The 24,666-nt window shown below is 43.8% G+C and overlaps 1 protein-coding gene across 1 annotated transcript in view; it reads left to right on the forward strand.

Moving 5' to 3' along the window:
- Window positions 1-24,666, forward strand: part of LOC126388162 (transmembrane channel-like protein 3) — a 207,842-nt gene that overhangs the window by 74,945 nt on the left and 108,231 nt on the right. The window contains exons 6-10 of the mRNA XM_050041079.1: window positions 15,030-15,128; window positions 16,439-16,581; window positions 17,322-17,469; window positions 17,677-17,720; window positions 19,761-19,908. Of these exons, the coding sequence (XP_049897036.1) occupies window positions 15,030-15,128; window positions 16,439-16,581; window positions 17,322-17,469; window positions 17,677-17,720; window positions 19,761-19,908 (582 nt within the window). The remainder of the gene's footprint in view (window positions 1-15,029; window positions 15,129-16,438; window positions 16,582-17,321; window positions 17,470-17,676; window positions 17,721-19,760; window positions 19,909-24,666) is intronic.

A 24,666-nucleotide genomic window follows, 5' to 3' on the forward strand; every position in this document is an offset into this window, starting at 1 on the left:
CCGACCCGTCGGGTACTGTCGGGCTTGGATCACCACACTCTAGTGTGTGTATGTGTCCCCTATAGAGGCCTATCTGAATTTCTGTCTTTGAGAGATATTATTTTGTAATATAACTGAATTTTCTATCCATACATATCAATTTTAAATATATTAAAATTTGAGTAAACTGCGAGTATCATTTAAGTAGGGTATGTCGTAGCCGGCTGAGTGTCCTCTTTTTTGGAAATCAAAATATGGTCACCCTAGGTAACGGCCCACAAACCTCACCGCACTTTAGGGACTGTTCTTTACTTATGGAGGGACTGTTCTTTACTTGTCAGGGGAGGAGGGTGGCTGGTTGATTTTTATTTTATTTTTTTATTTTATTTTTATCCCCCCTATGTTAATCACTTATTGATGCTGTTTTTGAAGTATGAATAAGTCAGTAAGTAATTTATTCCTTCGAAATATCAGTGATGAATTATAGAAAAGTGATTTATCTTTTTATAAATGACAAAAGGCACATCTGCCTCATTCTTGCCGTGGTATTGTGATACTACTCAGAACACCTTGAACTGTGTGACCAGTGTGGAGGGAACTATGGTGTTAAACACTGAACTGTCATCAGTGAACAGCAATCTCACATAGCTCCCTTTTTTCCAGATGAAAGAAGGTGGTGAGGAGGATGTGTGCTATGCAGGTACTGTAGCTGCTTTTGAAATGCACTTAACAATGGTCCAGTGTCCATATTCACCTTGCGGCTCAGTCAATATGTTGATGGAAGTCAGGCACAACATTCTTAAGGTTCGCCTGATTGAAGTCTCCGGTAGCAATGAGCGCAGCATCAGGATTACCAATCTGTGAGCAGTTCAGGTCTTTGCAGAGATCCAGGAGAGCAGCCTCTTTATTTGCTTGTGGTGGAATGTAGACCGCTGTGATAATGACTGATATGAATTCCCTTAGAAAGTGAGGTCTGCAATTGATTCACAGTAACTCAGGTGAGCAGGAATGGGATAGTATTTTAATATTCCACCATCACACCAGTTCTTATTCACCATAAAGCATCCTTTTTCTGTCCTCTGTTCTGTCATATCAATTAAATTTTGGCCAGGGGTGCCCAAACTTTTACATGCCACTGCATATCTATGTATGCAGTGGCATGTAAAAGTTTGGGCACCCCTGGCCAAAATTTAATTTACTATGAGTAGTTGAGTCAGTAGAAGATGAATTTGATTTCCAAAAGGCATGTTATCTATGTTATGTAAGTTATCTTAAGCAAGATTACTTTTTAATTGCAATCTTTTACAGTTTCAAAATAACTACAATAATAAAAAAGGAAAAGAGCCTGAAGCAAAAGTTTGGGCACCCTGCATCGTCAGTGCTCAATAGTGCCCCCTTTGGCAAATATATTTCTAAACACTTTTTGTAACCAACTAAGAGTATTTCACTTCTTGTTTGGGGAATTTTACCCATTCCTCATTGCAAAAAGCCTCTAGCTCTGGGAAATTTTGCTATCCACAGATTTTGATGATGTTAAGGTTGGGGTACTGTAAGGGCCATGGCAAAACCTTCAGCTTGTGCATCTTGAGGCAGTCCATTGTGGATTTCATGTTGTCTTTGGGTTCATTGTCCTGTTGTAGAACCATACTCTCTTCATCTTCAGTTTGTTTTACAGATGGTGTGATGTTTGTTTACAGAATTTGCTGGAATTTAACTGAATCCATTCTTCCCTCTACCTGTGAAATGTCCCCTGTGCCACTGGCTGCGATCGATCCACCTCCATGTTTAACAGTTGGACAGGTGTCCTTTTATGAAATTCTGCACCTTTTTTTCCAAACATACCTTTGCTCATTGTGTCCAAAAAGTTCTATTTTAACGTCATCAGTCTACAGGACTTGTTTCCAAAAAGCATAAGGCTTGTTTAGATGTTCCTTTGCAAACTTCTGACACTGAATTTTGTGGTGAGGAGGACATAGGAAGGGTTTTCTTCTGATGACTTTTCCATGAAGGTCATATTTGTACAGGTGTCACTGCACAGTAGAATAGGGCACCAAAACTCCAGACTCTGATACATCTTCCTACAGGTAATTTTTGTAGTCAAACAGGGGTTTTGATTCGCCTTTCCAGCAATCCTATGAGCAGCTCTCTCAGAAAGTCTTCTTGGTCTTTAAGACCTCAACTTCACCTCCACAGTTCCTGTTAACTGCCATTTCTTAATTAATTTACAAACTGAGGAAACAGCGACCTGAAAAAACACTTTGCTATCTTCTTATAGCTTTCTCTTGCTTTGTTGGCATCAATTATTTTAGTTTCAGAGTGCTCGGCAGCTGTTAAGAGCAGTCTTGAGTAGAGTTGGGTACCGAAAGTCGGTGCTTATATGGACAATCTTCAGATTGTATATCATATCCCTAAGAAGCTAATTGAGGTCTGAGACCCTGGTTAAAGTTGTGTGAGAGCTCAAATGTCTTGGGATGCCCAAACTTTTGCATGGTGCTCCTTTCTTTTTTTCACTCTAAAATTGTACAGAGGTGCCCAAACTTTTTCATGCCACTATATGGAATAAGAGTCACCTGGTTGAATGGCACTGTCCGCTATATCAGGATTTAGTCAAGTGTTAGTGTAAAAAAAGCACATTACAGTTTCTCATATCTTGTTGGAAACTGATACGGGTGCCGAGATCATCCATTTTATTATCCAGCATCTGTACCTCAGCTAGCAGGATGCTTGACAGAGAACATTATATGGCCGGGAACTAAGCTGATGTTTGATCACTCCATGTTTGCCTCGGTGCCTTTTTAGATGCTAGGATGGACACAAAAAATGGTCTTATTTGTCCATGTAGCCAGGATTGTAGCTGGAGCTCATCTTTCCACTTTTCTCTTGATGTTTCCTCTGATGTTTGCATTTGAAAACCTCCATTGGCCAGTTAGCAGAGTCAGCAGGGAGAGAGTTCATAAAGCAGTAAGCTGATTTCCTTATCCTGATGAGTGTCTCGAAGTTGTATCTCATCATTGTCCAATAATAATCACAAAAAGTATAGCTGATATTTGTAAATAACTGAAATAGTATAGGTTAGCATGGATTCTGTGAAGCTGACTGAGAGGCATCTGGAGAGGTCTGCATCTAGCAATCAAATTAGTTACTCCATCCTCGATCTGACTAATAGTGAATAAATATTAATTCATTTGGAGGATGCTCTATAACGTAAGTTACAATCCAAGTGATGTTGCTAGGTACGCGTCTTGCGTCCCTGACACATTAAAATCTGAAAGGATGAAGTAAAGTCACTGTTGTCGAGGTGCGGTGAATAACGGGCCACCCAAGATGCGATGAACGCCCGGGCTGCCTCAGCTGACATAGTAGAGGACAGGGGGACAACCTCCAGCCACCTGGTGGTCCTTTCCACCATGGTGAGGATGTAGGTGAACCCACGGGAGGGGGGAAGGGGGCCCACCAGGTCCACATTTACATGATCGAAACGCTTCTCCGGCACCACAAACGGCGCCAAGGGGGCTTTGGTATTGCGCATCACCTTGGCGCGCTGGCACGCAACGCAGGAGCCAACCCAAGCCCTGACGTCCCTCCTGAGGTCGGGCCAGATGAACTTGGCCCCCACCAGCTTGGTTGAGGCCTTCCCGCCCGGGTGAGCTAGGCTATGGATGGTGTCGAAAACCCAGCGCCTCCAGCCAGCAGGCACCATGGGTCGTGGTTGGCCAGTGGAGATGTTGCAGAAAAGTGTAGTGTTAGCAGCGTCAAACACCACATCCTCCAGCCGCAGGGCTGTGGGGGCCGTCCGGTAGGCCTGAACATCCAGGTCCGCGGCTTGGTCCGCTGCCATGGCAGCATAATCACGGCCCAGGTGGACAGACCCTGCAACTGCCCGGGAGAGGCAGTCGGCGATGAAGTTGTCCTTGCCCGCTACGTGCTGGATGTCAGTGGTGTATTTGAAGATGGCGGAGAGCTGCCATTGCTGCCGACCAGACCACGGCTCTGAGGTTCTGGCCATGGCAAACGTCAGCGACTTGTGGTCCATAAAGACCGTGAACCGGCGGCCCTCCAGCAGGAACCTGAAGTGACGGGTGGCGAGGAAAAGACCAAGAAGTTCTCTGTCGAAGGTGCTGTATTTCCTCTCTTTGTCACGGAGCTTCCAACTGAAAAAGGCCAGCAGCTGCCAGGTGCCGCCCACCCACTGCTCGCATACCACCCCCACAGCATAGTCTGAGGCGTCCATTGTGAGTGCGGCTGGGGCAGTGGGAGATGGGTGCGCAAGCAGAGTGGCGTTGGCCAGCGCAGCCTTGGCGGCTTCGAAGGCGTCATTCATCCCCGGGGACCAGTCAACCTCGTCCTTGGGCCCCTTGCCCCGCAGGGTTTCGTACAAAGGCCGCATGAGGTGGACTGCATGAGGCAGGAAGGTTGTAAAAGTTCACCATGCCTAAGAACTCTTGCAGCAACTTCACGGTGCAGGGGCGTGGGAAACTGGCAACAGTGTCCACCTTGGCCGAAAGGAGGACGGTACCCTGCGGGGTGACATGGTGCCCAAGGAACGTAAAGGACGACCGGCCAAACTCACTCTTGGCTGGGTTGATGATGAGGCCGTGCTCTCTAAGCCGCTCAAACAGCTGTTGTAGGTGTGCCAGGTGCTCCCCTGTGGACACACTGGCCACGAGAATGTCGTCCAAGTAAACAAACAAGAACGGCATGCCTCGCAGCACAGAGTCATCAGGCGCTGAAATGTCTGTGCCGCCCCCTTGAGGCCGAAAGGCATCCTCAGGAATTCGAAGAGGCCAAAAAGCGTGATGACCGCTGTCTTGGGCACATCCTGTGGGTGGACCGGCACCTGGTGGCAGCTGCGCACCAGGTCCACCTTGGAAAAGACAGTGGCGCCCGCCATGTGGGTGGAAAAGTCCTGTATGTGCGGGACCGGGTACCGGTCGGGGGTCGTGGCGTTGTGATGGCAAGCATGTTCGACAGACAGAGTGACTCAACCCCTCCAAGCGTGCAGGGGTATGAAGCAAAAGAGAGGGCATCGATCAGGCGGCAGTTCATTGCGTCCACCAGCAGCCTCAAAGCACAGACGAAATCCGTGCCCAAGAGCGGTGTAGACACGGCGGCAATGACGAAATTCCAGCCGAAACGCAGCCCACCAAAACACACCTCCACATACCTGGTGCCATAGGTAAGTATGGGTGTGCCGTTAGCTGTGTCCATCTGGGGGCCTTGTCCGCCAGCCATAGTGTCCACAGTCTGTGCCGGCCGGATGCTGCTCTGAGCCCCCAAATCAACCAGCAGACGTCGGCCGGACAAAGTGTCGGTGATCAACAACAGCTTGCAGTCTCGTCCAGCGCCCATAGCGGCTAACGAGCACTGACCCTGGAGTTGCAGTTTTGAGACCCTGGGTCTCAAAACTGCATGGTCTGCGACACTGTTTGGCCTTGGCCCCAAACCTGGCATGATAATAACACATCCCCTCCTCACGTTGGCGGTGGGCCATCACTGCAGCTGCTGTGCCAGTAACGTCCTCCGGGGGCGGGGGCAGGGTCGAGGTGGTCTGGGAGGGAAACAGTGCAGAGGAACGAGGGATCAGCAGAGCCCAGCACCGCCAGCATCCGCTCCATTAACTCGGACGGTTTGCTGTCGCTGAGGCCGTTCAGGGACAGCAGGCGGTCCGCCTTTTCCAGCTCTGACAGTTCAAAGAGTTTCAACAGGAAAGTTTTGAGTGCGATGTACTTGCCGTCAGCCAGAGGAGTCTCCAGCAGTACCATCGCCCTGGCCGTTGTCGCGGCATCCAACGCCGCCACTACGTGGAAGTACTTTGTAACGTCCTGCATTATTCCTCTCAGCTGGAGCTGGGCCTCGATGTGCTGAAACCACGGCTGTGGGTTGTGCTGCCAAAAGTCGGGCAACTTTATTGTTAGCGGTGTAGATGTTAGCACCGGCATTAGCGTTAGCATTAGCACCATCCGGTGCGAGCACTGCAATGTTGTCACCGTTGCCTTCGTTGTTTGACATATTCTTCTCACCACCAATGTCACCAATGTGGAGGTGTGGTGAATAACAGAACAGGAGACGGAGATGAGTCAAGTCTGCTTTACTCTCCACATAAAATAATGTACACTGTACAGTGAGGCAACAACATGCTAACTGCCGGAACCGGAAATTCCAGGCACACCATTCTCTACATCACCTTTTCTCTTGAAGGTACAGTCCTTTGGTGAATGTCTCTCCAAGTTTCTCTATATGGGTCACCACACTATCATTAATTTCTTTGATAATGCTACATTATGAACAACAGATGATGCTTTGAGCAGTGGCATCACATGACTTTCCATGTGTTAAGTATTGCTATTGCTACAGAAACTATTGAGAGTAAAATTTATGTGTTGAGTGTTATTCCCAAACTGTCTGTGTTTTTGTTCTGATGCTCTGCACAGATCTGACACTTGGACTCTTTTCCTAAGCATAACCAAGTGGTTTCTGTGCCTAAACCTAATCAAACCACAATGTTTTTGAACCATTAAGTTTCAATGTATACATAATAACTGTAAATGTAACATATCTGTGGTTTGCAGAAATGTTAGATACCAACATTTTTTTCTGGCAATTATTCATTGCCGATTATTGGTATCCACTTAAACAATATGCGCATGTCTCGTACAAGATAACAAGATCCCATTTTGTTATCGTCTCAATGAGTGAAAAGAAAATAGCAAAACTCCTCTCAGAAAGTAAGATCATTTATTTGTCAAAATGTTAAACTATTAAATTTATATAGTAGTTTTATTTAAATGTAATGGATTATCACATAATATCACAATCTTGTCATATTTGATTCAGAATCAAATTGTTTCCGTGTGCACCCATACTTGGCCAGTAAAGCTGATTCTGACTCTGCTTTACTTGATACTGGAAGAGTTTGGAGCTCTCTATAATCAAAACAAAATGTGACCTTTGTATGTGTTGTACATAGACTGAATCTAAAGATACGTGTAGCCTACACTGTGGTTTTGTAAATATTTATTTTTAGATTTAGGATTTCATTTGTTTAAAGGACAACTTCAGTATTTTTCAACCTGGGCTCTATTTCCCCATGTGTATGTGTGCGTATGATTCATGGGTACCACTCATTCCAAAATTGGCTCAGTATTGAGGCGCGAAATGAGCTAAAACGGTAATGGGGGAAAATGCGTCCCGTATAAAAGTGCTTTTTTTCGCCACTGACACTGGTTCAGATCGCCAGTGCTATCTCTGTAGATAGCATATTGTAGCGGCCCTGGGGCAATGGTGAGTGTGAATGAGTGGAGTCAGCTGTCAGTCAGTGTTGGAGCAGAGAGGGGGAGGGCTGCCCCACTGGGTACTGTAAGTGAGTATGTGTGTATAAAGTGTGTGTTTTTTCACCACTGACCGGTTCAGATCGCCAGTGCTATCTCTGTAAATAGCATACTAGCCTTTCCCTTACCTATGGGCTGTGTGATGTCACGAGCTTTGCTACACTGTGTCTGTAGCTCTCTCTACTCGTGGGACAGCCATTTTCTTGAGGAAGAGGTGTTTCGGGATTGGATGTCTTCTCTTCTTCGGCTGGCAGTAGTCATCTTGGGAGAAGTGAGCACTGCAGACCCGATGGTCTGCAAGGCGCAGTGTTTGGAGAGGAGTGTTAGCATCCATTTGTAGCACAACTAGCCACAACTTCAGCATCTAGCCGTCCGACAAAGGCAGCCTGTGAAAGCTGTACGGGGTGTTGCGCGACATCCTGTTCTTGTGTTCGGGAAAAAGGCCCGTTTATTTGGAGCACTCCAAAAACTCCGGTAACACTCCAGGGGGTAGCACGTAAAAGACTCCGTCCTCTGACTCACACACTTTTTACACACATACTCACTTACAGTACCAAGCGGGGCCGCCCTCCCCCTCTCTGCTCCAACACTGACTGACAGCTGACTCCACTCATTCACACTCACCACTGCCCCAGGGCCGCTACAATACCCTATGTACAGAGATAGCACTGGCGATCTGAACCGGTCAGTGGCGAAAAAAAGCACTTTTATACGGGACGCATTTGCCCCCATTACCGCTTTAGCTCGTTTCGCGCCTCAATACTGAACCAATTTTAGAACGAGTGGTACCCATGAATCATACACACACATACACATGGGGAAATAGAGCCCAGGTTGAAAAATACGGAAGTTGTCCTTTAATGTCCAGATGAATTTTTCAACATATTTGAATATAACCATGATTATAACCATATAACATCAAACATGATTTTAACACAAAACACAAGTTTTATTTTGGACCCACTCAAATAACCACCTGTGGGTACCAGGGACTCACTACATTGAAAACATAGCAACATTACTGCAATCTAGAATATTGCATGGCCAGGTGCGTTGATGATTCCTCCAGACAGCCTTACCCTTCACTGCTCTCTAAAAAATGTCCATTAACGTGCCCTACTGATACTATCTTTAATTCAAATTTATTGTATTTAACAAAAAAAAAAAAACCTCTACATATGTCCAATAAAATTGCTTGAAGTCATTCCTCTAGTTTTTGGTCACTTCAGGGTTTACTGAAAAAACACACTCCAGACTGATCACATCGATTTGTCCTATTTGTAGGATTTTATACTAAACACGTCATTATTCATGTTGTATTGTATATGACATTGTTAGAATTTTTATGGACTTCTCCACCTCTGTAAATGTTTTGTTTATATATTCATAGGTACACATCAGAGGATTCTTTATGGTAGTGTTTGTAGCCTGGTGATTCTTCAGCAGCTTCAGCTCAACGATACTGTACTGTATAAGAGAACAAACGATAGGGAAGAAAAGGGGCTTGATCTATGTTTGTCACTGACATGCAGACACAAGTAATGTCCCTATACATTACTCAACCTATCATTCACAATGCTTAATCTTATTCCCCCATTTATTTCTTCTCCATCTCCTTGTTGGGTCTAACCTACCACTGTCTCCTCTCACATATCCCGCTTTTATCTGACCTCTGTTTGGTGAGAAAGACCATCCAACATTAAATATCATGGATGTTCTGTCAGATTTGATGTCTGTGCTTGTTTCGTGCTGTAAATTATGTGAACAAGGATGGAACGGAGGGTCACCTCAGTTATTACTCACTTTTTTTATTTCTTGGGTTTGCTTCCCTTTTAGTGTAACACTATAATTACACTATGCTCCTATGTGTGTGTGAGGCATAAGCTATTGAGCACTGTTTTATCTTAACCTGCATTAACAGCTTTTGCACTGAATGTAGTTGATTTAGTTCACATTTGTTTATTAGGATAAAGCCCCTTGAATTGTGCGATCTCGTTTTCGAGGGGGTCCCATTCAGAATTACTATAATGAGTTATTTTTGAGGTTCATTTTGCAGTAACTTTGATAAATGAATTCATACCATTGACCAAGGGCTGGGCCCCAGTACTTGATACCTTTAAAGGGCCACTGTGTAAAATGGGTTGAAAACCGTTGAAAACAGTGACATCAGTGGTCAAATTCTAGATTGCAGGGCTCACTCGCTCACCCCTCCCATCACCCCTAAATGACGGTGGCCTCGTAGGGACAAAAAGCCTTGCGCAGACAAGAGTTTTTCAGGAGTAGGTCTATCTAGCTACGAGGTGAATGTTTATTTAGAAATCTAAACCATGTTACGATATTGTAATGAATCCCTCACGAGCAGGAGACCAGAGTAGCGTTCGGGAAAAAGGTCCGTTTATTTGAGCACTCCAAAAACTCCGGTAACACTCCTGGGGGTAAAAGACTCCGTCCCAAACTCTGACTCTTCTAGCGCAACACACACACTCCATACACACATACTCGTTTATAATACCTAGTGGGCACCCCCTCCCCTCTCTGCTCCACCAATCTCCAGCCCGCACACTGATTGACAGCGTAGCCTGTAAACAGAGCTCAACTGTTTATTTAGCCTAGCAATATCTCCGGACTATAGTAGCTGCAATGGACGACTTTGAACGCGATATTGAAGAGTTTCTTGTAGCGGACACAGACCCAGAGCCATACCTGTTTGAGCCGGAGCATACAGATGAGGAACTCCATGTGTTTGATGCTGAGCGGGCGAGAAGAGAGGCTGAATGCACAGAATGGGATTCGGTGCTACTGCTACCATCGTTGGGGAGATATATCATCAGGAGGAAAAGCGCCGCAGAGAGTGCATCACAAGGAGTGAAGTTGCGTCTTCTTTTCCTCGCAGATGACGGTTCGGGTTCATTCTCTCCTGTTGCGTGGTAAGTGTGGTCCATTCGCAAACTTTATAACTAAAAAAACTTTTCACTACTCTCTATCGACGAACTACTAACACTCTCTGCTGTTTCCTCCTCCTTCTTCCTTCCTTCCGCTGTCTTCGTTGGTTTATTTATACACGCGAAACGCGTTCTCTGGCTGGCTGGATTGTCCGCTCGGTCTGCCGTACATACATGGCGGCGCAAGATGGCGACCTCTCTAAAGCAAGGACCTTGCTATATATATATATATAAAAGCATAATTATAAGGCTACGAAAACCAAACGAATTTTATTTTATAGCGATTATACACTTATATAAACATATTAATGGGTAGAATATTCAGATTCAGATTCAGATTTGATCATAAACCAGGCCAAATATTACACACTGGCCCTTTAAATTTTCCACCAAAATAACATATCAACAGTGCAACTGGGGCCCAGATGCTGTGAGGGCCAATGTAGGAAGGCATTTTTTGGCCGCTTTACTATTGTAGCTACACCAACGCTCTCGCACCTTGACTATTACAACAACACTGAAATTATTACTAATTTTGATATTTGTATATGCAACCTTCCCACCTTGTGTATAGCACTTATGATTTTGAGTTATAGCCTATTTCATGTATTTTTATTTGTCCTTATTGTATGCGTCAGAGCTGCATGTTCTATTAAAAATAAATATTATTTCTACCCATTGCTTATTTATTTTGTTGTTTTCTAACAAGTTACAAAGAAATACATTTTTAAAAAAATAAATTTTATTGAACAAATTGCATGTATCACTCATTTTGACAGAATCAATAACCACAGTGCAACAAACAAGCCAGGGGGTTTAGTTGAATAAATAATAAAAAAAAAGGGGGAAAAAAGAGGAAAAAGGAAACTAAAGGCACATTGATGTGGAACAGTATAGGCTATTTAAGAATCATGGCCCATATACAATCACTACACAACTCATAGATAAAAAACAAGTGTCTCTTAAAGCCCACAGATTATTCCAAGTGAACAAAGTAAGAAGGCTTGCTGGAAAGAGACTCCCTCAACAGAAAGCGGACTCTATAATGGTACTGTAACCACTGATGTCAAGATCAAGAGCCATATTACTGCAACCATTACACGCTGTCATTACAATGTCATTACATTAAGATATGCTCAAAATGTCCCTTCCAATTCATCCATTTATACATATATGTATATTATATTATATAAAATAAAATAAAAAAGAAATAATATGTTTTATACACTGTTGGAAAGAGGACATTCTTAGCTTCCATATCATCAGTACTTTTTTTTTGTACTCCAAATATTAGGCAACATATATCACATTACGTGGCTTGGTGGATAGAGCAGGCGCCCCATGTACAAAGGCATAGTCCTTGCTGCGGGTTCGATTCCTTTGCTGCATGTCATCCCCACTCACTCTCCCCCTTCACGCTATACTGTCCTGTCCATTAAAGGCAAAATAGCCAAAAAATAATGTTAAAAAAAATGTCACATTAACTTCTGACTGTCACTGTGCCGTGATTTAGAGAATGGCCTTCAAAGTATGTAGTAGGGTGGTCGAAAAGACACAGAGGCCATTCATCTTCTCAACTGGGAATGCATACTGTTGTTGGGATTCACAAGACCACAGATGTTTTCTCATTTGTTAAAATTTAAACTGGAGATTTAAAGGCTTTTTCCTCTGCATGCTCTTTGTTTTCCAAACAAAGACAGCTATTTGACACCCATCTCCAGGAGGTCTCACCTCACACCTCAGTGAGACACAAATCTCACAACTTGATTGGACAGTACTGTTACAGTGACATGCCCCTCTGTGATGTCACCAAACTCTAAGCAAAGATCTGCTCCCTCCAAGCCTTTTCTCTTTCTTGCTCCAGCTGCTGTAGCAGCTCACACCTCTCTCCGGCTGGGCCTGGAACAGCCCAGAGGCCCAGACCCTAGCTCCGTAGCCCCAAACCACTAAAGAGAGGGCAATTGATCACAGACTCTCTTGCAAACACAAGGTTTGCAACTAGCTTTCCAGCAACAAGGAACTAAGTGAGTTAGCACCCAGCATCTAACTGTGCTAAACCCTGAGCGACCAGCTTCCTCGGAGTTTCACCTTTGGAACAAAGGACCCAACAAAGACTGCACCTGGAACCATCTTCCCGGCCTTCTTCTGCCGGCTAACAAAGCAGCACACCACCAAGTGACTCTTTCTCCCATCCATTCAAGGATCGGTAACGTAACAACTGGGCATAGCTTATCACAGCTTTACAGGCTAAGCAAGACTGTTTAACTTATTGTATGTGATTTAATGCTGTCATTTAGTTATTGTTGTGAGAGTTTGCAGTTAGCTTTGGCGAAGTCAACTAATCAATGACCTAAGTGTTTAGTTTGCTAATACTGTTCACAAACAGATTCTTGCACCCAACTAAACAATCTCTGCACTAATCCAGACCGTTTGCAACCCATATCACATTCACATAGCCTCATAACAAATAGGCTTTCAACAGAGCTACACCCAAACAGGCATCTCAAAGTTCCCGCTTCTTTTCCTTTGTCTTTGTCCTGACCACACGGTCAGACAAACACCTCCACCAACCTGAAGCAAGCCTTGATTCGGCCATTTTGGTAGTTCTCTGTTGTCAGCCATTTTGTTTTGTAGGCCAAACGGCTCCTTGATCACCACACCCGCCTTTGTCTTTCTCTTTTTGCTCGCACACACACACACACACTCACACACCGCTTCCGGTGGCGCGGCGCTGCTGTGACATGGACACGAGAGACGGGCGTCCTGTTGTATTTTGTTTTCTTAGTCTGTTAAGTTTGTCTGTCAAGTTTGTTTAAGTTTGTCAGGGTGTGCTGAATGTGTCACGATGGGAAAGACAAAGGCTATTGCATTGCTACTATTGCTGGTGCTGATTACATCCAGCGTCTACACACAGCACGACGCCAACACCATGCTCCCTGGGAGATACGACCAGGTGCTGCAGGTGAGCAGAAGGGAATGGCTGCTGTCCCTACGGAGAGAAGCTGCACCAGCGCCGGGCCTGCTGGACGGCGTGCTGGAGGAGTTATTGAGACGCCGTGGAGGCAGGCGCCTGCGGAAACGGGGGAAGAGGGGTGGAATTTTACAGCGACTCCGCAACAAACCACCACTACCATCAATAATCTTCAGCAACGCTCGGTCCCTGAGGAACAAAATAGAGGAGCTACGCCTGAACACAAAAGTCTGCAATGAATACCGTGAGTCTTGCCTCATGATTTACACAGAAACCTGGCTTCAAGGAGACTTTCCCGACCCCCTGGTCCAGCTACAGGGATTCTCTATTTGAGCAGACAGTCATGAAGCAAGGCCAAAAAATTACTACAGATCCGAATCATAGCCTCCATAAGGAGTATGAATTGATGCCTTCAGGCAGAAGGTACAGGTTACCCAACTATAAGTTGAATTCATTTATCCCACTGTCAATCAAGCTACTTAATAGCAGGAAATGAAGGTCAACTTTTTAAACTTAGGGGCAATGTGCAGTACTTGGGGATGTTGGGGCGGGAGTTATATATTTGTCTTCTTAATTATATGTTGTCTGTATATGTGGTGGCTGTGTGACGGTGGACGGTCTCTTGCAGGTCCAAAACAAATTTCTTCTAAGGAAGACAATAAAGATCTTATCTTATCTTATCTTACACACATACTGTATACACACCAAGCTTGTATATAGTTAATTAGAATTTGTGTGTTCTGGTTTGCTTTGCTAGTTTGTCAATAAACATAATTCTTTGGAATCATACCTGCTGTCTGTTTAATGTTGCACAAGAGTGAATGAATAGTCAAACTCTGCTGCGTCAAGAACTCCGAAATCCTTCAGGCGTTACTGTTAATTTTGGTTGTTGTCATTAATTTAATTATTAATCAAAACTCCAAATTAATAGTTTAGCCTATTTTATGAGACTGATATCTTCAACTGGCTATCATTTTTCCCTTTATGGGAATGGTGCCCCACGAGGTGATTTAATGTTAATTAAGTCACATTATTTAAAATGATTATTAATTATTGATAATAATTATTGAATATTTCCGATAGCCGATTAAATCCCAACATTTTGGTGCCTCCGTGTGAAGCCCGAATTTATGTTCCCAACATTCTCTGTGCAGCCGTGTGAGGTAAATATATGTTGATCCCAACACTGTTTACCATTCGCTGAATCTGAATGAATTTAAGTATATTTGGTGCTCATGGTTTCTGTATATTGAACTTAGTAAGTAATTAAATCAGACCCCCAGCAGAAGCCCCTGCTAGACTGCTGTGGAACAGTCAATGTCAACCAATTCAATTTCAATTCAATTTTATTTATAAAGCCCAATATCACAAATCACAATTTGCCTCAGCAGACTTTACTGCATACGGCGTTCCTCTGTCCTTTGGACCCTCACAGTGGATAAGGAAAAACTCCCAAAAAAAACCCCTTTTAACAGGGAAAAAAATGGCAGAAACCTCAGAAAGAGCAACTAAGGAGGGATCCCTCTTCCAGGACAGACAGACGTGCAACAGAGGGTGTCATTTGAAAAAGCCCCCCAACCCCCAACCCCCAACCCCCACTGTTGCATAGGTAATAACAGCCTTGATGTATACAGCATATAAACCTGACCTCCTGACCTTAAGGGGGGGGGGGGGGGGGGGGGGGCGCTCCACTGCTCAAGAGACTCCCGACGTGTGCTCGTAGTTTTTATGTTTATGATTCTGATATAAAAAGTGTCTAAAGGAATATTATCCTTATTCATTGACTTGGTCAGTGTTTGTTTGTACTAGCTGCTGGCTGGAGCTCCATTTGGAACAACAAGGAGTAAAACTATCCCCAAGGAGCATCTGGCTTCAGCCCAAGACCTGGACACCATCTGGTCACTTGGGGTAAGTCTCGCTTTCCTTTTACTGTTCTGTCAGTATTACATTACCTTAAAATACAATGAACCATTTTTAAAACAACACTTTACGGCCTCCCTGAGCTCTATTCCAATGCCACCCCCAATAGTATACTTGGCTAAAGACACATTATAATTTATTAAATATTTACATATAGATTTCTTTTAAGGGCATAATGACCCAAAGTTTCCTGTGTAGGGGGCAGCTGTGATTTAAAAAAAAAAATCTATTTCATTTTAAGTGTTACCAACCTTAAAAAAAATGTCTTGCTTTGGATTCCAGAGTTTTGTCTTATAATCCTGTTTGTAAATGGTCTTCTCAGAATACACAATTGGTTGCAATTCAGTTGTTATATAATATACATAACATTACACAATACAGTAAAAAAAAAAAAAAGCCCCTTCCATACATGCAAAAATTTGCTGGCAATTCTCCATGGTGGTCTCATGTCCGAATAACCACCTATACACTTTTATGTTAACGTCAAGGCAGCACTGTTATGAGGTCAGACCCAATCAAGTATCAGCAGAAATTCTTCAACAGCAATCACTGATGTAGCCTGTGAGAGACCAGACATTACTTTTCTTCCGTTAAACTTTTTAACTCTGCTGTTCTTCAGCAGTGACACCGAGTACTCTCACTCACCAAATATCACATCAGCACTGTACCTTTTTCAGTAACTGTCCGGAGAGAGGTGTGAGCTGCTACAGCAGCTGGAGCAAGAGAGAGAAAAGGCTTGGAGGGAGCAGATCTTTGCTTGTGTCTCACTGAGGTGTGAGGTGAGACCTCCTGGAGATGGGTGTCAAATAGCTGTCTTTGTTTGGAAAACAAAGAGCATGCAGAGGAAAAAGCCTTTAAATCTCCTGTCATGTCAGTGTTTTTCCACAAAATATAAGATCAAGCTTACAGCATTTAATCAGTGATTTTCATAGGTTTTAATGGCAATCTGCCCCTTTTATATTCATATTTTACATGACAGTGGTGTCACAGGGAGTCACCAGAATCATTTGAATTCATCCTCTGCACACCATGAATATCAGTTAATGGCATTTGAGCTTGTAGTTTCTTACACAACCTCGCTCTGGACCAAGTATGTATCTGATAAGATCCAATAAACAGTTTTAGCCTTCATGCTAATCTCTAATGATTCTGTCTTTACCTGTTTATGTTTAAGATACATTAGACTGTATCCTCTTTATACTCTTTAGTTGTAGTTGATTTCCTTGTCATGTAATTATGTACTGTACCTCCTTGTATTTGTTGTGAACCTGTTTTATGTGTGTGTTTGATCTCCACAGGGCTACCTGCAATACTCTGTGTTATTCTATGGTTACTATGGCAGGGTGAGGAAAATTGGCAGTGCAGGTTACCGGTTGCCCCTCGCCTACTTCCTGGTTGGGATGGCTGTCTTTGCCTACAGTTTCATCATTCTGTTAAGAAAGTAATTATTGCACTCTTTACAACTCATACTAATTTGATAATGACTTGATGATATAATAATGTGATGTAATGCCTGAGGATGACTTAATCAGGTTTTCAAATCAGGTCTGTAGAAGATAATGATTAGATTGTGTCGTGTGTCAAGTCACCAAAAGCACAAAAAGTGAAAAGTATAAAGCCTGGAATGAAAAGTTTGGTTTTGTTGGTTTTAGTGCCCTAATTGAATTAACACTGGCTGAATAACTTCGAAGTTTCTTCGTCATTGTCCACATAAATGTCAAAGTCCCCCAGCAGCATTATACAGTCCCCGGTCAGTAATATGTCTTGGTCACTTAGGTGAAAAGAGGAGCAGAGTGACGTTGGGGGAGAACTGGTAAACCCAAACATGTAGTGAGGGAGAACTGGGAATGGCTGGCTGAGGCCCCTGTCCACAAAGTCTTTAACTCCTTTAACCCTCCACAAACATATGTCATGCATGACAGGGGAGGTTGAGGAAATGAAATCCAAGTGGGCAATGTTCAAAGCATCCATTGTGGAGGTGGCTGCTTAAAGTTGTGGTTGGTAGCTCATCAGTGCCTGTCGTGGTAGCACTCTAAAACCATCTTTTCTCTAAAAAATAGAAATTTCCACTAATTCCATGAAAACCTGGCCAGTTTTCACATGACTAGCATCACTATCCTAACAACACTACTGTGATAATATATCGTGTGGTTTATGCTCTGAATAATAATACTCCTGCAGAATGGCTAAGAACTCTCGTCTGAGCCTGGCCAGTGCCTCTGATGAGAACTTCACGTTCTGCTGGAGAGTTTTCTGTGCTTGGGATTACCTGATAGGAAACCCAGAGGCTGCAGAGAGCAAAGGAGCTGCCATCATCAACAACATCAGGGTCAGAGACATACATTTCCAGATAAGCTTTATTGATGGTCCAAGCACAGACATCCCTTTTCCCCATTTCCCATTCTATGCATAGAACACTATGAATCAAAAATTGGGACTGACTGCATTTACTCTCAAGCTACTAACAGCAATTCTAACCAATGCTAATGACAGTACGGTATCATAACAACATAATGCTAAATGTTTTTCTGCACAGGAAGCCATTGTTGAGGAGCAGGAAAAGAAGAAGGATACCAGTCTGTAGGTGTCTTTGCTACTTGTTAATTTGTTTTTGTTTTTGCATACTGTCTGTATATGCCCCCCCCCCCCCCAGAGACTCAGAGCCTACTGGTGGATGCTGTGCAGGCTTTAGAAAAGGAGAGAAAGACTTTTGTAAAGGGTGTATTGGATTGTGTTTTGCAGTGAGTAAGAGTATGCCGTATGATTGCAGTGCCCGGCAACAGCTAGCCTCACATTGACAGACCACATCGCAAATGCAAATTACTTTGGAAACTCTCTATTTTTAGGTCCTGACAGTGGAAACTGACAATCACAGCACAGTGGTACCAGCTAGTCATATTGTGGTGGGAAAAAAACTCCCTGAGTCACAGTAAATTGTAAACAGACTACGCCTATCAGAGATAAGCTTGTATATTATGATTTGATATATTAAACTAATGTTAAATCCTGTCAGAAGTTCATCAAACACATCTTTCTTCTCAAGATAAGCTTTAAGTGCAGTTGGTTATTCTTTTAGCAAAATATATTGCCCAATTCCTTCAATATTGATGCAATAGTTGCTTCAACACAAAGTTCCTATATTAGATAAATGGTTGTGATTGGCCTTGCATGTCTCAGGCTTCTAGAAATGTGGAAGGGTACCAGAGGGCTCTACCAGAGCAAACAAAACATTAGCTTGCAGGCCTGTGGATATTCTCATTTATCCAGGTCATAGTTATCTCAAGGAAAATGAATCGAATGCAGCTGGACTTCGTTTTGTCTTAGAAGACATTTCACCTCTTATCCAAGAGGCTTCATCAGTTCATGCTTGTCACACTAGGCTGGAACTAGTCTGACACCCAGGTATTTAACCTCTGGGGAGGTCTTCACAGGCCAATGATGTCACTGATTCGTTAGTGCTCCAATGGTGTGTCAACGACGGTCGTTGAAACTCCTGCTGCACCGGTGGTCGTTGGAGTCATTAGAGTCACATGAGGCAATTTGTGAACGACCATTGTTTTTAGAGGTTAAGCTGTTAAGTCTCCTGGGCAAGGATGAATGGACAGCATTATAGGTGGGGGATAGGTGGTGTTGCAGACCTCCTCCTCTATTGAGAGATGGTTTTTCCAATTTCACATAGATGGCTTCTTTTACACCTCTTTCAAACCATCTGTCTTCCCTGTCCAAGATGTGCACATTGCTGTCTTCAAAGGAGCGTACTTTCTCCTTGAGGTGTAAATAGACAGCTGAGTCTTGCCCTGACGAGTTAGCCCTTCTGTGTTGGGCCATGCGTTTGTTTAGTGGTTGTTTTGTTTCACCAATGTACAAGTCTGGACATCCCTCACTGCACTGGACAGCGTACACCAGGTTGCTCTTCCGAGTGTGTGGTGTGCGGTCTTTTGGATGTACCAGTCTTTGTCTGAGTGTGTTGAAGATCTTCCCGAGTTTTTCAGATACCCCAGACACATAAGGGATGACAATGTTACATTGTTCAACATTGTAACATTGTCATCCCCTATGTGTCTGGGGTATCTGAAAAACTCAGGAGGGTCTTCAACAAACACCGCATCCCTGTGTATTTCAAACCCAGTAACACACTAACCTCTAAAACCAATGGTCGTTCACAAATGGCCTCATGTGACTCTAATGACTCCAACGACCACCGGTGCAGCAGGAGTTTCAACGACCGTCGTTGACACGCCATTGGAGCACTAACGAATCAGTGACATCATTGGCCTGTGAAGACCTCCCCAGAGGTTAAATACCTGGGTGTTTCCACACCAGTTTGTCAGACTAGTTCCAGCCTAGTCTGACAAGCATGAACTGATGAAGCCTCTTGGATAAGAGGTGAAACGTCTTCTAAGACAAAACGAAGTCCAGTTGCATTCGATTCAATTGCCTTGAGATTAGCTTGCAGATTTCTCTGGTTCCCAGTAAAGACTACAGCTGCCCTTATATAATCTCTAAGCTATAAATACATACATAAAATATTTCGAAGAACTTCTGTGAACTTTCGGATTTTTAAGATGAAATTTGTGCTCCCTCACTGATTTATTTCTGTGTATTTGTGTGTTTCTTCAGGGCAGTTCTGATTAGTCTACGAATCTTAGCCAACATTCTGGTGCTACTATCTCTGGCTGGCAGTATCTACATCATCTACTTTGTGGTGGACCGCTCTCAGAAACTAGAGCAGGAGAAGCCGGAGCTGACGCTATGGGAAAAGAATGAGGTAGCAGAACAGATTGGACATCATCCTCATCATCATTAGTTTGATTAGATTATCCAACATACAATACACTTCCAAGGAATCAATGAAAACGGAGACCTAAGACTGCTCCAGTGGAAGATGACTAGTGTCAGTGACAGCTCATCATTTCATTCACTTATAAGAGGCTGCTGTTCTATCAGGATCCCATAATCTGATAAGTGTTCAGCTCCTGATGAAAATACAGTTTGTAAATCATGTATTGTACCCATGATGATGGTGATGAAAATCATCTACTTTTGATAGGTCTAATTTAATCTTAAAAGTTAAAATGTGTTGTTTTAAATTTAATATACTTTATATGGTAATATAAATTAATATTTGAAAAGGAGCTGCAACTAATGAATATTGTAATTTCTGAATTATCCATTATTTATATGCTATTTATTAATCATTTAGTCTTATGTTTGTGATGAAGCAGAATTCGGGGCCTGGAGCTGGGCCTGATGGCTCCCGACCTCGCCCTCAACTTCCCGATTTAAACTAACTTTGTTGTCTATTACGCAACTCAAACTCAAATACTCAGAGGTCAAAAAAATCCCTGGAGACACATAGAATCAGGTGCAACTGAGTTTAATGTGCTCGCAGGCAACAACACATACAACTCAATGAGTCGAGCTCCGGAGCAGGACTGACGTTTCTCTTTCTGTGCATTCCCTTTTATGCTGGTGAAGATTCTGTTGAGTCTCCACCTTTTTTCTTTTAATCCTACCCACTTGAGCCCGAACATAATGGTGTCACGGTTTTTCCCTTTTTCGCCGAAGCCAGTTTTAACTGTGTAATGCTTTTCCGGGCAATCTGGGCCCGACTCACATTTCCAGGCCATATTAGGCCAAGCTGGAATCAACCTAACTTTCCACCAATATGTTTGAGCTCATCCTCATGCTATTTTTTAAAAAACTTAAGCACATTGAATCCTAGGTACTTTCCACCATAGTTCTTAAATGCTCAATGAGGGTGTGTGTCATGAAAATACATGAAATAATAAACCAGTGTGTGACTGTAAGTGTACAGAGTAAGTAAGTAAGTACCTTTAACAGGTATCTTTTAAAAGTCAACTTGAAGGCAGAGCAAAAACACTAAATTGAATGAGTACATTACACTACATTTGCTTATTAAAGAGGCAACAGATAGGATTCAGGGTTTTTTTTAGCTTGGTGCCACCTAGCAGCAGTGGTGTTGCGTCGCACTGTTGCAACGACCAAATTGACCGTGGGGATCAGAGATAATCAATAATATGACTCTATTAGACTCTAAGTTAAATAAAATGTATGCTGTAAAGCCACCGGTATATCTCTATGTATATGTAGAATGAGAAGGTGTGTGGACACTCTACTAAATAAATGAATAAAGAGACCGAGCAACAATTATCAGATTTATCTGAAGAAAAAACAAATAGTAATGCAAATAATTATACCAGAATGCACAGTACCAGTACAAACAGCTCACAGTAAATTATACCAATATGTACAGTATCAGTACAAACAACAGTAGACACAGTGGAATTATACCAATATGCACATATAAACAGTCCCGATTCTAGAATAAACGGTACTGTATGGAAATGATGCGGCGGGTTGGAGCTCAAATTAAATGGGAAACAAAGTTCAGTGTTCACTTAGCTGGGCGTAACTTAGCTGGGCGATGTCCGTCGATAGCTGCCTCCGTGAGAAGAGAACAGAAGGAAGGGAGGCGGGGTATCACTGTCCGAGGGCGGCAGTAAAACACAGATCACTGCCAGGTGACTGTGCAGCCACCCAAACTGATCCCAGCCACTATGATTCCAGCATACGCTGCAGCGTGCTCCAGAAATATCCCTAAAGCCAATTAAAATATGCGGCTTGTCTATTTTTAACAGAGCTGCGGCGTGTCACAGAGCATTTCTCCTGCTAACAGGCATGTATGTGAAATACAGGTTTGTATTATACAGTATTAGCATGAAAGTATTTTTCTGCCTCTGCTCCGGCGAGACTCGTGGCAAGAGGCATTATGCTTTCGGGTTGTCCATCTAATTCTCATTAACGCAATATCTCAAAAACTCTTTAATAAAGTTGCTTTAAATTTGGCACAAACATCCACTTTGACTTAAGGATAAAATTATTTGATTGTGATGATCAAAGGTCAAGGTTAAAGTCACTATAGCATTTCGCCCATCTCATTCTTGTGAATGGGATATCTCAACAAGCACTTGAGGGAATTTCCTCAAATATGCCACAAACATGCATTTGGACTCAGCAATGAACTGATTAGAATTTGGTGGTCAGAGGTCAAGGTCACTTTGGCCTTATGTCTATCTTAGTCTTATAAACGAGCTATCTCAAGAAGGCCTTTCAGGAATTTCCTCACATTTCCTCGCGCTTGGATAACAATTAGCTGATTAAATTTTGGTGGTCGAAAGTCAAGATCACTACGACCTTGTGTCCATCTCATTATTGTGAATGCATTATCTCAATCCCTCAAATTTGGCACAAATGTCCACTTAGATTCAAGGATGAACTGATTAGAATTCTATGGTCAAAGGTCACTGTGACCCCACAAAATATGTTTTTGACCATAACTCAAAAATTCATACACTAATTATGACAAAATTTCACACAAATGTCTAATAGGATGACATGTTGAACTGATAGTTGTATAATACATCTGCGATGCTAACATACACCCATTTCTAATGGGTGAAGCCTTGGCCTGGAGGAGAGGTCATCAGGTGGTCCCCAACCTTCTCTGGGTGTTTCGACCCTTAACCACAACATCCTCCAGTTGGCGGGTCAGCAGTGATTGGCCAGGTCACTGCCCCTCTCCTCCCGGCTTCCATCTTGTGTCCTCTCTCTTGTGCCAGAGCCAACAGGAGGCTCTCTCTGACGCTTCTCCCAGCCTACAAACAGCTGCTTTCTTCAAGTGGCCTCTCAGTCCAACCTTGGTCACTAGATTCCACACAGATTGAGCTGGGAATCCTCGACATCCAACTTCCACCGTCATCAGCCATGTTGTCCACCTCTTATCCCGGCAGTCTAGTCAAGTTGCTGGTATTTGGCTTTTTTCCTCTCTGCAGCTTCCTCACAGCCCTCCTCCCACGGCACCGTCAACTCCACCAGGATGATCTTCTTTCCCTCTGGAGACCACATGATGATGTCGGGTCTTTGAGTGGTGGACAGCACTGCCTCTGGGAAGTGGAGTTTACTCCCGAGGTCAACCTCCATTTCCCATCCCTGGGCTGTAAAGCCCTGTGAGGCAAATTGTGATTTGTGATATTGGGCTTTATGAATAAAATTGAAATTGAAATTGAAATTGAAATTGACTTCAGGAGATTCTGCCTGGCTTGGCTGTGGGCGACAGGTCTTTGACCCTCTTTCACAAAGGCGATGGTGCTCAGCAGTGGCCTTGCTTTGGCTGGTTGTTTCTTCCTCCTCTCCTGCTCCAGGATGTCTGCGAGCACTGCCAACACCTTGTCATGGTGCCACCTGTATCTCCCCTGTGTCAATGCGGTCTTGCACCCTGACAGAATGTGCGCCATTGTTCCTTTCCCGCCACACAACCTGCACATTGGGCCCTCCCTCATCCCCCACCTGTGCAAATTGACTGGGGTTGGTAAGGTGTCGTACACTGCTCGAAGTAGAAAGGATATACGGAAGGGCTCCAGCCGCCACAGTTCACTCCATGTGATGGTTCTCTTGGGGAGGTTCCACCTCGTCCAGGCGCCTTGAGTTGCGAGCTCCATGGATTTTGCTCTTCTCCCTTCTTCCTCAAGGTTTCGGACTTCATCCTGGATCATGGTTCTCTTCTCCCTAGGGGTGGACTTTGACCACTGCTGGAAATGTGCTGTACCTAGACCTTGTCTTCCAGTGCAAGGGTTTCTGATGATGTCTTTGGTCCTTAGAGAACATTCGGCCTGGTTAATTGCTGTGCTGGCGGCCCACTTACGGCCAGATCTTGTTCTGACTCCTGCTTCCCTGGTGAGTTGGTTTTGAGAGTCCCTATATGTCAGGGACAGTCTGCACTTGGCGACTTTAAACTCCTCCACCACTGATGACAGGGGAAGCTGGAGCTGGCCTGACATTATGTAGAGCCCCAAGGATGTAAAGCTCGGGGGTATTCCCAACCATCTTCGAAGGTGCTTGTTGAATTTCCTCTCCATCTCTTCAACAGTTGATAGGGGCACCTCATAGACAGTGAGAAGCCACATGAGTCTCGGGAGCAGGCCATGTTGGTAGATCCAGCACTTGTATTTCCCAGGCAGGCCGGACTTGTCAATCCTCTTCAACCACTCTTCGATTTGTTTTCCGGTGTTGGAGATGCTGTTCTTGTCTGACAGGGAATCATCATACCACTTTCCAAGGCATCTAATTGGGTTCCCCTGGATGTTCGGGATCTCTTCCCCTTGAACAAGTAGCTTGAACCTTCCAGTTCTTCCCTTTTGGATCACCAGGCTCCTTGACTTCTTGGGCTTGAAGACCATCTTCTCCCAAGTGGCCATGCGATCCAGTTCTGCCAGGACCCATCTTGCCTGCACGTGAGTTGGTGTTAAGGTGAGGTCATCCATGAATGCCCTGATTGCTGGCTGTTGACATCCTGCAGCGGTCTTCGGCCCTCTTGACTTTGTACTCGCTGCAGAGATGATCAGGTTCATTCCCATGATGAACAAGATGGGAGAGATTGTGCATCCTGTCACTATCCCCTTCTCCACTGGCTGCCACTTTGTTGTAAACTTGGCGGACTGGAATC

Source organism: Epinephelus moara, chromosome 1 (assembly GCF_006386435.1).
Source record: "Epinephelus moara isolate mb chromosome 1, YSFRI_EMoa_1.0, whole genome shotgun sequence".
Taxonomy (NCBI): domain Eukaryota; kingdom Metazoa; phylum Chordata; class Actinopteri; order Perciformes; family Serranidae; genus Epinephelus; species Epinephelus moara.